Source organism: Danio rerio, chromosome 1 (genome assembly GCF_049306965.1).
Source record: "Danio rerio strain Tuebingen ecotype United States chromosome 1, GRCz12tu, whole genome shotgun sequence".
In the NCBI taxonomy this organism is placed as follows: domain Eukaryota; kingdom Metazoa; phylum Chordata; class Actinopteri; order Cypriniformes; family Danionidae; genus Danio; species Danio rerio.
The window spans coordinates 47,511,004-47,524,150 of NC_133176.1; the positions used below are offsets into that span (position 1 = coordinate 47,511,004).

Consider the following 13,147-nt stretch of genomic DNA (forward strand, 5'->3'; position numbering starts at 1 on the left):
GTAGAGGAACACACCGAGCACAAAACTACATCTCTATATTCTCTATTTGGGTCTTGCTATTCCTGTTATTTTCTTTCTTTTGTTCTTTTTGGTCTTGTTTGACAGATCTTCATATAACTGCTTTAATAACTCTGTGTTATTTCTGCTTCTTTTTCTTCATTTTAGAACAAAATACAGTAGCCAGGAAGAGGAAAGCACCATTAAGAGCACCAGAAATTCAGTTATTAATTATTCCCTCATGTCATTCCAAACCCCTAAGACCTTACTTTTCTTCAGTGTCAGTTCAGGGCATGTGTTTATGAGAGCTCTGTCCTGCACTGTATGTGTGTCACACTGCTAACATATACCTGGATGTGCCCACGCTTTGTTAAAATCAGAGGAAGTCGCGCAGGCATCTGGGTTATACCAAGTCTGACACGCATACAGTGCAGTACAGAACTTCTGAAGTCTTTAATTTTGTTTTATTACTTTTGTGTCTTTCTTTCTGCATAAAAGCAGTTCCCCTTCAAAATGGCAGCTGTAGTTCCAACCCCTGACACCTTTCTTGAGAAAACAATTGAAAATATTTGAGATGTAATCCTAGAACTCTCTGATCCTCCATGTACCGCAAGGATGCAGAAATGATCCAGAAAAGGAACCGAAAACTTCATCAAACCATGAGAGCTCAGTCTTGCACTGTATGTGTGTCACACTGCTGACATTTACCTCAGATTAGCCCACGCTTTGTTTAAATCAGAGGAAGTCGCGCAGGCCTCTGGGTTACACGTCAGCAGTGCGACACGCAGTGCACTGTGCTTTCATTTTGGTGTCTTTCTGATACACTTGCACACCTGCCGCTTCTCCACGATGGACGTCCAGGGTTCTCCAGCCCTGGCGACTAGCAGCTCTGCACAAGAAGTTTGGCCAGAGGAGAAATGGTCGAGCCCAACTGAGCCTGGTTTCTCTCGAGGTTTTTTTCCTTCACTTTAGTCAATTGGTGAAGATTTGTTCCTCGCCACTGTCGCCACTGGCTTGCTTGGTTTGGGACTTGTGGAGCTGCGCATCGATGGATTTGCTCTTCAGTGTTTGGACTTTCAGCAGTGAAAATTAAACCACACTGATCTGAACTGAACTGAACTTCAACTCTGAAAACTGGACTGACACAGTTTCAATTTACTAGAACTTCTGTGTTAAGCTGCTTTGACACAATCTACATTAGAAATATTAGAAATAAAGATAAAATATGGAGGGTCAGAGAGCTTTCGATTTGATCTAAAATGATTTAATTTGTGTTCTTAGTATGAACTAAACATGAACATGAACTGACATGAGGTGAGTAATTAATGACAATAATGGTAATTAATGGTGCCTAGACAGCAGCTCTGCACAAGACGTTTGGCCAAAGGAGAAATGGTCGTGCCCAACTGAGCCTGGTTTCTCTCGAGGTTTTTTTCCTTCACAACAATTTGTGAAGTTTTGTTCCTCGCCACTGTCGCCACTGGCTTGCTTGGTTTGGGACTTGTGGAGCTGCACGTTGATGGATTTGCTCTTCAGTGTTTTGGACTTTCAGCAGTGAAATTTAAATCATACTGAACTGAACTGAACTGAACTTCAACTATGACAACTGGACTGACTGTTTTAATTTACTTGTATGTTAAGCTGCTTTGACACAATCCACATTGTAAAAGCTCTATGGAAATGAAGATGAATTGAATTAATGATAAAACTCCATTAGGAAATCCGGTGCTGTCGTAGTCATCTCCTCTAAAGTGTCATCAAAGATCTGCACAACTGTCTTTCTACCTCATAAATGAATCTGGTGTTCTGTCAAATTGCTTTATACAAAGTTCTTTGAATTGTTTTGTAATGAATTGCTTTTATATATTGTTGGCTAATGATTCAAATAAAATCTTGTGAATCAAACTGAAGCCCTAATCATCATTTCTGTGAGTTTTTAAATGACTTCTTCAAGAGTTCACACATTTAGCTGATGATTGATTATAAGCTTGTTTGGCATGCTGTCCCGGGAGAGAGCCCTGAACTCATAAGATCCTCGAGCCCTGGGCTTCCTCCCTTTTGTAGGACGAGAGGGGAGATTAAGTTCAGGTAGATCTTGACGACTCCCCCGCTTATTTGTGGCTATAGATGAATTGAGTTGGCTAGGAACTTGACTACGGTGCCAATTTGGTTTAGTCAATTTACTTAGCACGCATGTCTTTGGACGGTGGGAGGAAACCGGGGAACCCCTCGCAAGCACTTGGAGAACATGTAAACTCCGCACAGAAATGTCGACTGGCCTGACTATGATTACAGAAAGAATAATGTTAATAACGTAATACTAGTGGACTTGCAACAAATTATATTTATACATGCAAATAATTATAGCAGATATTGTCTCCTTATGAACTGGTGAATATTTTCTTGAATAGTAGGTGAATATTGTTGTGTTTAAATGCATCTTATTAATATAAGTCTGTAAATTAATGTTGTTTCTCATTTTCAGCTTTTCTGATACAAAGTTACTCTCAAATGTAGTAAAATGAAGTATTTACTTTTCCGTCTTAAAAAAGTGCACTAAACGTGTTTTTTTTTTTTTTTTTTTTTTTTTGTTGCATTGACAATTTTTGTAATCAGTTTTATAAACCGGAAAACTAAATTGTAATTGTAAGTAATTACAATAAATAACAATAAAATACAAGTAAAAGTGTGTTTAGTGGGACAAATCCATGAAAAATATGTGGTAATCATGATTTAGCTACAACAACTTTTTAAAAATGTTATTTATTTATGTTTCTGTGCCTGACGATCGGGTTGTTGTGGTCCTAACCTTCAACACCATCTGTTCCACAATGCACTGGACCCTTCTTGCAGGAATGTGTTCCTATGTTGCTCCTTCAGGCTGAGCCCGGACAGGTTCCGTGGGATAAACCCCGACCATGAGGCGCATGCATATGTGTCCCAACCCCAGGCTTGGCTCCAGTTGGAAGAACATCCTTACCCAAGTGGAGTTCAAGTATCTTGGGGTTTGTTGATGAGTGAGGGAAGGATACAACGTGAGTTTGACAGGCAGATTGGTGCAGCAGTAATGCAGTCAATGTACCAGTCTGTTGTCGTGAAAAAGGAGCTGAGCTGAAAGGCAAAGCTTTTGATTTACCAGTCAATCTAAATTTCTACTCTCACCTATGGTCTTGAGCTTTGGGTCATGACTCATGATTGAAAGGACAAGATCTCTGATACAAGTGGCCGAAATGAATTTCCTTTGCAGGGTGGCAGGGTGCAGCCTTATAGATGAATTAAGGAGCTCTGCCACCCAGGAGGAGCTCGGAGTAGAGTCGCTGCTACTCCACATCGAGAGAAGTCAGCTGAGGTGGCTCAGGCATCTGTTTTGGATGCCTCCTGGACGCTTACCTTGGGCCCAGAAAAGCAGATGATGATTTCATTTATTTTTTAAAACCACACTCCTACGTCATTTTGTGGTGGGCCTCAGAATTGCAGGTATTTGGGTTCTATTTTAATGTCAGGAAATAAAAAGAGAGACTTAATGAGTTTATACCACTTCACTTCGGGGTCGCACAGTGGCTCACAGTTTTAGTTTTGGTTTGAAAACGCATAAGTTTTGCCATCTGTCCACATTACATCGAAGTTTTCGAGCGCCGAAAACGGAGTGTTTTTGAAATGCTGGAGAGGCCATTTTCATCCTAAAACGCTGCTGCTCCATCTCAGTGTGGATGGGGGACAACGGAGACATCTGAAAACGATGTTATCTACCTATCAGATTTTGCCTACTTTCCATCATGAGGAAGACAAGTATCATTAATAAGTGTGTGTATTATGGAAGTCTCAAATCATATGCATTAAAATTATTTTATTAATTTAATTTTTAATTCAACTATAGGGGTACGGCCAGGTTGGGGGCCCCCAAGACATTGTGCAGGGGTCTCTGAATTCTTAATCCGGGCCTGCCTTTTGAAGACTTTCATTTGGATTCTCAGTCTACATGAAAACCAAAGGCCATGATTGATTAAATTGTAATATGACTGTTATCTTGATGGATAAAGCAAAAACAATAAGTGAAACGCATTTTAAAACGCACTAGTTTACAAATATGACAGTTGCTAGTTCTGCTTAAGGAGGTTAATAATATTCACCGCAACTGCTTTTACTCTAGTCGAAATAAAACTTTAACCGAAACAAGACTTTCTCCAGAAGAATGTTAATATAAATACTGTGAAAAAGTTCTATTCTCTGGAAATATATGAAAAAGAGTAGCTAATGATTTTGAACGGTCAAAAGTTTGGGGTCAGTAGGATTTTAAAATGTTTTAAAATCAGCTTCTCCTGCTCACCAAGGCTGCATTTATTTAACCAAAAATACAGTACAAATTGTAAAATTGTCAAATGTTGTTGGACTATAAAATAACTGTTCAAAAGAAGTTTATTATTTAATAATTTATTTCAGTGAATTTAACCTCTCAAGGCCCAAGATGTTTTTTTACGTGCATTTTTTATTTCTCTTTGCTATTTGGGCGTATTGGAATCTAAATAGAATAAAAATCTAAGTATCATCTTTTGATCATATCATGTACTTTTAGAGAAAAATGATGTCCATTTATGTGGACTTGGGGTCTAAATTTACCTAAAACATTCTTTCCTGACTGTTTTTAATGCATTGATAACAGATAGGCTATATATATATATATATATATTTATTTATTTTTTTAATGTTTTGACTATCAGAGAGTAAAAACTACATTTGTTTTGGCCATTTTGGACAGTTAAAAATAGTGTTTGGGACATTTCATATGCTGCAAAACAGATGCAGGGTGACAATGTATTTCTGTAACTAAATATAAAACATTCAAAGTATTTTAAATAGCCGTTTAAGAGCTAAAATGTGCCGTCCAGGTATGTGCTGATTACTCCAGTCTTCAGAGTCAATGATTCTTGTAATATTAATTATTATTATTAATATTATGATGATTATTATCAATGGTAATATTAATTAAAGCAATAATGACTGGACTGATAATTTGTTTAAAACTACAAACATAAGAAAGCAGTTATTTAAAATTTTAATAAATATTTAACAATTGAATTTTTTTTACATTTAATAAATGCTGCCTTGATAAACAGAATAAATTTCCTTAAAAAACAATTAAAAACACTTTTGACCAGTTATAGGCTGATATATATTAGCATATTAACATGTGCTGTGCTTCCTACAAGCAATGACAAATAATTAGAACGTCGAATGCCGTGACGTCACCGGACTGCAAATAGTTTAGAATTGCCTCAGAGTGACAAACGAACGAGTACAGTGAACAGTGATTTAATGACTTTAGCGACTTGTTTTGCGTCTCAAATGGAAAAAAATAAGTCAACTGTGTTTTTTAATCGAGTTAAAACGATCACGACTGACTTTGTCAACAATAATCATCAGAGTGACACGATGGCTTCTCGTACACCTCCTGTCGTGATGAGAAGCCCAACAGGTGAGATGAGAGTTTACAAACACTGTGTATTCCCACTTAAAATGCAATAAAAAGTAACGTTAAAATAATAATTATATATCGCCATGTAAGCTTACCAACTTGAGAGGCAAATATGCAACCTATCGTGATTGTAATTGCTTCATGTAACGTTAGTTATGATATTGTGTATTTTCTGACTTCGTGATTAAGCCCTGCTTTATTATATAGTATTGACATTCTGGCTTTGAAAGTTTTTCATTTTCACGGCCTCATTCAGCAGAACTTGTGCTTTGTTAACGTTTCTGATAAAAAAAAAACATTTTAATATTAGAATCTTTCATGTGTCTACACATAAACCTACACATTAATTTTCTTAGGTTTCGTTTTTGATTGTATGTATAAATATTTGACCTATTTCAGCAAACTGAGTGAGAATATTATATTTAAGTCTTTATTTTGTGCAGAAGGAATTAAAAAATGTTCATAACTCTGTTTCTCTACCTGAGTTTCATGAGCAAGATGTACATTTGGATTTTTAAGACTGATTGTTAAATATTTTGTTATAATTTACTCACAGATTTCTGAACTGGAGAACCAGAGCAAGAGAAATTGTTCACTTTGAGTTTGATGATTGCTAATGGAAAGATTAAAAAATGTTGATTTATTTTCATTAGTTTTTTTTGTTGTTTTTTGTGGTGAAGAAGTGGACTCTCCCCCCTGAATTAATAGCCCCCTTTATTTTTTCCACCAATTTCTGTTTATCAGAGATATTTTTTTTCAAAACATAATAGTTTTAATAACTCATTTCTAATAACTGATTTATTTTATCTTTGCCATGATGACAGTAAATAATATTTGACTAGATATTTTTTTTCAAGACGCCTCTATACAGCTTAAAGTGACATTTAAAGGCTTAACTAGGTTAATTAGGGTAAATAGGCAGGTTAGTGTGTAATGATGGTTTGTTCTGTTGTCTATCAAAAAAATATATATAGCTTAAAGAGGCTAATAATTTTGTTCTAAAACTTTTATTCTAGCCTAAATAAAACAAATATCATAATTTGGGAAATATTTAAAACAGAGGGTCTAATACTTCTGACTTTAACTGTACATTTGATTAAACATTGTGATGGTGATTGTTAAATAGTTAAATAACTGGTAAAACTCAAAGAATATTGACTCAGAAATGATGAATCATTATAATAGTTAAGTTATAATAGTCTTTATGTCTAGGCCCACACGAAATCTGCGCCACATTATTGATTCTGTTTATTTACTTGTGTAAATGTGTGTAAATGTATATTTATTGTTTTTAAATTAATTTCCGTGATATCATTGACTAATATGAAAATATTTAAATGATTTATTTACAATACAGCTTGTAAAGTAATGTTTCCTGTCTTTTAGTAGATTTATTATATGAGACTTGCTTTGTTTGTAAGAAATGCTTTGCATTGTAAACATTAAATACAAGTTAAAAATGTTTTACTTTTTAGTTCATATATTAAGGTTTTAGTTACGATACTCCCAAAATCATTCCGCATAAATCCGCAGATTTTTTAATAAAATTTTGTGCAGAAATAACAGAAAATATCTGCTGATTCCGTCTGGCTCTACTTATGTCTAATATGGACTTATGACTTACTGACCTTTATCAGCTTGTATTTGTCATTGAAATAATTTTTAATTTCACTAAATAATTTCAGTTTTCAAACATTTTCTATTATAATTGTACATTTATTATTGTTGTTTCTTATGTGTGATGCGTCTTTTATATTTCTAATTTACAGCAGTTTGTCTATTTTAAACTTGTGATTTAAGAGTTTTCTAATATTTCCCTGTTTATTTCTTTTACTTTAGAAAACCCAGAGAAAGGAAGGAAAGGGAATAAAGCCTCTGCTTTCTTGAAGAGAGCATGGAAGGCTGTAAAGCGCCCTTTCCTTTCCTCTGACCGGAGCAGAGTGGTGGTTCCCTTTGAACCACGGTCAGATATCGACGATTTCGAGCACCTGCCTGTTCCAGGTCCCTCCAGGATCGTCGTAGCACATGCAGACCCTGAGCCGGTGTGGCTGCCAGGCCAGGTCTGTGAAGATCCTCAGCTGTTGAGTATTCCGGGCCCCTCCAGGATCACTACAGATGCGGCCCGTCCTGAGTCCTCAACGGCCCTCACAGGTCAAGTTGACCCTGAGCTGATGCGTCCGCCAGTCCAGGTCTGCGATCGTCTCGAGTCGTTAGCTGTTCCAGGAACATCCAGGATCAAGCCAACGACCATCGCAGATCATGTTGACTCTGAGCAGATGCGTCCGCCAGTCCAGATCTGTGAAGAGTCTCAGCCGTTGAGTGTTCCTGGCCCCTCCAGGATCAAGCAAGCAGCAGATGTGCTGAAAGCAGACCCGGCCCGTCCTGAGTCCTCAACGGCCCTCACAGGTCATGTTGATACTGAGCTGGTCTGTCTGCCAGGCCAGATCTGTAAAGATCCTCGGCTGATCAGTGTCCATGGCCTCTCCAATGTTAACACAATGACGGATGCAGATTCGGCTTGTCCTGAGTCGCCTCCGTCTGTTCAAGACCCCTCTAAATTTGATGGGACTGATGGTGAGTCATCCTGAATTTGGTTCATTTCATTTCTGCTGTCTGTTATTTTTTATGCTTTGTTGTTTTTAGCTTAAACATCAGACAGTGTCATTTGTTGTACTATTGGTTGTGTATTTATTAGCAGCTGCAGCTCTGTTCATGGAGATGTTTCTGTTTGTTTTCTTCATTTTAGAAAAACCCAAGAAAGAAAGGAAAGGGAAAAGAGTCTCTGCTTTCTTTAAGAGAGCATGGAAGGCTGCAAAGTTCCCTTTACTGTTCTGTGGCACAGATAAAGTCCAGCATCTCATGCTACTACCTGAGCCCGAGCTTGAGACTGAGGCTAAGCTTGAGCCAGAGCCAGAGCAAAAGCCCAAGTCCGAGCCCGAGCCCAAGCCCCAGCCCCAGCCCCAGCTAGAGCCAAAGCCAGAGCCCAACCCTGAGCCAGAGCCGGAGGATGAAGCAGATCCTGAGGCAGTGCCTGTTAAAGTTACTCCTGGATATGCAGAACCAGCTGACCCTGAGTCAGTGTGTCTGCCAGGCCAGGTTCCTGAGGAACCGAACGAGGGTTATGGGCTCACTCTTGGTAAGTCATCATTACCTTTTATTTTCTGTCATTCATAATTAATATAAATTAGTAATTATTTTACTCCTGCAACTCTTATGAAAGTTACTGCTCATTGCATCAGACCCAGATTCAAAGTACAGGAGTCATTTATTTGATTTGTTTCACATCAGACAATCCAAGTAAATCTCCGTGCTCTTTTTCTGTGTGTTTTTCAGGATCTGTGGTGGCTGATTTTGAAGTAAAAGACATGATCGGAAAAGGAGGTTTTGGCCAGGTGTATGTGGCGTCTCGCGTATCAAGTGAAAAAGAAAAGGTAGAGAACTATTTCTAAAATTCAAGTAACATTTTCTCCTTATTATTAAATATAAATAAATTGTAGGCTTTAATTTGCCGTTTATTCTGAAAAATGTACTGTTTTTTTTGCAGGTTGCCCTGAAGTACATCATCAAGCGTAGACAGGACCGTTATCTCAACATTGTAAGTTGACAAACCAAAGGAACATTTGTTTAAAGGCATAATTCACACAGCAATGAAAATGTCCAGACCATTTACTCATCCTTCCCTTGTCCCGTACCTGTCTGGACCACTTTAAACTGAACTCAAAAGCAAAATTAATTATTTGGAAAAGTTTACCTCTTTAAAAATCAGCGTGTGCAGGAACTGAAACTCCCTTTTTTATGCTAAACCTTACCTAGTTTTTTCAAACTAGAGGTGTAAAAACACCGTGCTCAGACAGGGGGGTTTCGTGACCCTTAAATTAAATCAAAAAATAAAGGGAAAGAATCACTCATTGCTCTTGACCAGATGTTTTTGTAGCTTTAAGAAGACAGTGAAGTGGCTTAAATCAGTTTGTTTCATTTGGATATTTTTATTCTATTGTATTTTTATATTTTTCTCCATAATTTAAAAAGGTTTTTGTTACTTTGTGCCATTCTGCTTTGGTAATATCTTTGAAATCTGTTTTTGTTTTCTAGGATGGTCATTCCAGACCTATGCTGGCAGAAGTGGCAATCATGCTTAGGTTGATGAAAGCTCCGCAATGTCCAAACATCATCAGATTACATGACTGGATTGAGAATGAGAGCGACTGCACTCTCATTCTGGAGTACCCAGAGTCATGCCAGACATTGGATCGCTACATCACAGATACATTGGACATGAATGAAAACAAAGCACGCCGGTTAATGCGTCAGTTGGTCCAAGCTGTCAGGTTCTGCGTTGAGCGTGGAGTTTTCCATGGTGATATACACGCGCGGAACATCCTGGTGACGACACCCCGATTAGAGCTCAAATTGATCGACTTCGGTTGTGCTTGGCCAGTTACACGTATGCCTTTCTACAGCTGGAAATATCAAGGTGAGTTGGCATTTTGTGTTCCAGTGTCTTTGATCACAGTATTGCCTGATGAATTTACTGTATTCTGAAAATGTCTCTCTTACAGGAGCTAGATGTTACACGCCACCTGAGATTTTAAGGCATCCCAAATTCTTCCCTAGCATGGCAAATATCTGGGCGATAGGCATCCTGCTGTATGAAATAATGCATGGACGGTTGCCCTTTTACGACAGACAATCGATAATGGTTGGAGACCTTCACCTAAACCCCACCTTATCTTCAGGTAAGCAGACTTCTCTGAACAATCTGAGCCTCAGTGACAGAATCTAATATGTAAAGTAATATGATGTAGTAAGATGTAAACATGAATCTTGTGAATGCAGACATATTTCACTCTCTCTGTGGCTCTTTTCAGCATGCCAGGACCTGATTTCCAAGTGTTTGATCCGCAATCCAGTTAGGCGAATACAGTTACATCAAGTTGAAGAGCACCAGTGGTTCAATGCAACGAGCCCAAATGCTGTGCAGCAGTGACACAAGAGGAGGTAGAGGAACACACCAAGCACAAAACTACATCTCTATATTCTCTATTTGGGTCTTGCTATTCCTGTTATTTTCTTTCTTTTGTTCTTTTTGGTCTTGTTTGACAGATCTTCATATAACTGCTTTAATAACTCTGTGTTATTTCTGCTTCTTTTTCTTCATTTTAGAACAAAATACAGTAGCCAGGAAGAGGAAAGCAACATTAAGAGCACCAGAAATTCAGTTATTAATTATTCCCTCATGTCATTCCAAACCCCTAAGACCTTACTTTTCTTCAGTGTCAGTTCAGGGCGTGTGTTTATGAGAGCTCTGTCCTGCACTGTATGTGTGTCACACTGCTAACATATACCTGGATGTGCCCACGCTTTGTTAAAATCAGAGGAAGTCGCGCAGGCATCTGGGTTATACCAAGTCTGACACGCATACAGTGCAGTACAGAACTTCTGAAGTCTTTAATTTTGTTTTATTACTTTTGTGTCTTTCTTTCTGCATAAAAGCAGTTCCCCTTCAAAATGGCAGCTGTAGTTCCAACCCCTGACACCTTTCTTGAGAAAACAATTGAAATTAAAGCTGCAAGCAGCGATGATAGGGACCTCGCACCCGGGCTCACCGCCGCCCGGTTTCCTCAGGATGACAGAGAACAGCGAACAGTAATAATTTAAGCCGATATATTTAAAAAATCTGAGAAAATCACTGATTTATGCCAAACCTCCTCCTCTCAGCAGGTGACGCTATGACTGTGACTCAAGATTGGCATGTAGATGTCACCAGGAGAGGAATTTTATCAACCATGTGAAGTTTCAGGCAGATCGAACATTGTTTAGCTGAGTTATAAGCCCGACTGCCTTTTGTCAGCAGGTGGCGCTACGACAGACTCAATGTTGTTATGTAGATGTGTTCAGGAGAGGACTTTTATCAACCATGTGAACTTTCAGGCAGATCGGACTTTGTGTGGTTGAGTTATAATGCAAACAACCATCTGCCAGCAGGTGGCGCTATAACTGTGACTTAAGATTGGCATGTAGATGCCTTCAGTAATGGAATTTAATCAACCATGTGAAGTTTCAGGCAGATCGGATGTTGTTTGGCTGAGTTATAAGCCTATCTACCTTCTGCCAGCAGGTGGCGTTATGACTGACTCATTACTGTTTTGGGGATGTGTTCAGAAGAGGACTTTTATGAGCCATGTGAAGTTTCAGGCTGATCTGACTTTGTGTGGTTGAGATATAAGGACTTCCTGTTCCACGGCGAAGTGTTGAGGTTTGTCATGACGCCACAGACACGCCCCTCTGCAAAAACTCTAGATCTTGACAATATATCATCACTTAAGCTTTCAGATAACAACCCACCAAATTTGGTGCTGATACAAAAAAAAATAGTGGGAGGAGTTTATTACTCTGTAAATCATGACATTTCCTGTGGCCAGCAGGTGGCGCTATAACTGTATCTGGATATTGGCATGTAAACGTGTTCTGTATGGACTTTTATTAAACATGTGAATTTTGAGGCAGATGGGATAATGCATGCCTAAGTTATAATGACTTCCGGTTTTGTGGCGAATCATCAAAGTTTGCGAGGCCGCCACGGACACACCCATCGACAAAAACTATAAAGCTCCGCAATTTAACATCGCCAAGGCCTTTAGATGACAAAACCCAATTTTGGTGTCGATAGCATAAAATCCCTAGGAGGAGTTCGTTAAGATACAACGCCTGGAAATGGCAAAAATGCCACTTATTTGCAGCAGGAAGTTAAAAATATACGACTTCCTGTTGGGTTTGAGATATGGCTCTAAGAGACTTTTTCGTATGTTTTGGCGTGTTTGAGATGTGTGCCAATTTTCGCGCATGTGCGTGATTCGTAGATCAGGGGCTCGTCCGTTTAATTTTTATAGGTGGCGCTGTCGAGTCATTTTGCCATGCCCACTTCAATATTGCTATGTGGATGTGTTCAGGGGAGGACTTTTATCAACCATATGAAGTTTCAGGCTGATCAGACTTTGTGTGGTTGAGTTATGAGGACTTCCTGTTCCATGGCGAAGCGTTGAGGTTTGTCATGCCGCCACGGACACGCCCCTCTGCAAAAACTCTAGATCTTTACAATATATCACCGATAGAGCTTTCAGATGACACCACTCAAATTTGGTGCTGATACCATAAAATTTGTGGGAGGAGTTTGTTACAGTGTAAAACATGTCATTTCCTGTGGCCAGTAGGTGGCGCTATAACTGTATCTGGATATTGGCATGTAAACGTGTTCAGGTCAGGACTCTTATCAAACGTGTGAAATATGAAGCAGATCGGATAATGCATGCCTGAGTTATGACGACTTCCTGTTTTGTGGCGAATCGTCAAAGTTTGCGAGGCCGCCACGGACACGCCCATCGACGAAAACTCTAAAGCTTCGCAATTTAACATCGCCAAGGCTTTTAGATGACAAAACCCAATTTTGGTGTCGATCGGATAAAATCCCTAGGAGGAGTTTGTTAAAATACAACGCCTGGAAATGGCAAAATCGCCACTTTTTCGCCGCAGGAAGTACAAAATATCCGACTTCCTGTTGGGTTTGAGATATGGCTCCAAGAGACTTTTTCGTATGTTTTGGCATGTTTGAGGTGTGTGCCAATTTTCGTGCATGTGCGTGATTCGTGGATCGGGGGCTCGTCCGTTTAATTTTTCTAG

The 13,147-nt window shown here is 38.9% G+C and overlaps 1 protein-coding gene across 1 annotated transcript; it reads left to right on the plus strand.

Annotated features, from left to right (window-relative positions):
* Positions 1-5,272: 5,272 nt before the first annotated feature.
* On the plus strand, positions 5,273-10,468 carry LOC141386173 (uncharacterized). Its single transcript, XM_073953654.1, has 8 exons — positions 5,273-5,470; positions 7,310-8,044; positions 8,217-8,606; positions 8,804-8,901; positions 9,015-9,065; positions 9,563-9,944; positions 10,030-10,206; positions 10,339-10,468. Exons 1-8 carry the CDS (start codon positions 5,311-5,313, stop codon positions 10,455-10,457), a joined length of 2,112 nt encoding a protein of 703 aa, XP_073809755.1. The 5' UTR covers positions 5,273-5,310; the 3' UTR covers positions 10,458-10,468.
* The last annotated feature ends 2,679 nt before the right edge of the window (positions 10,469-13,147 follow it).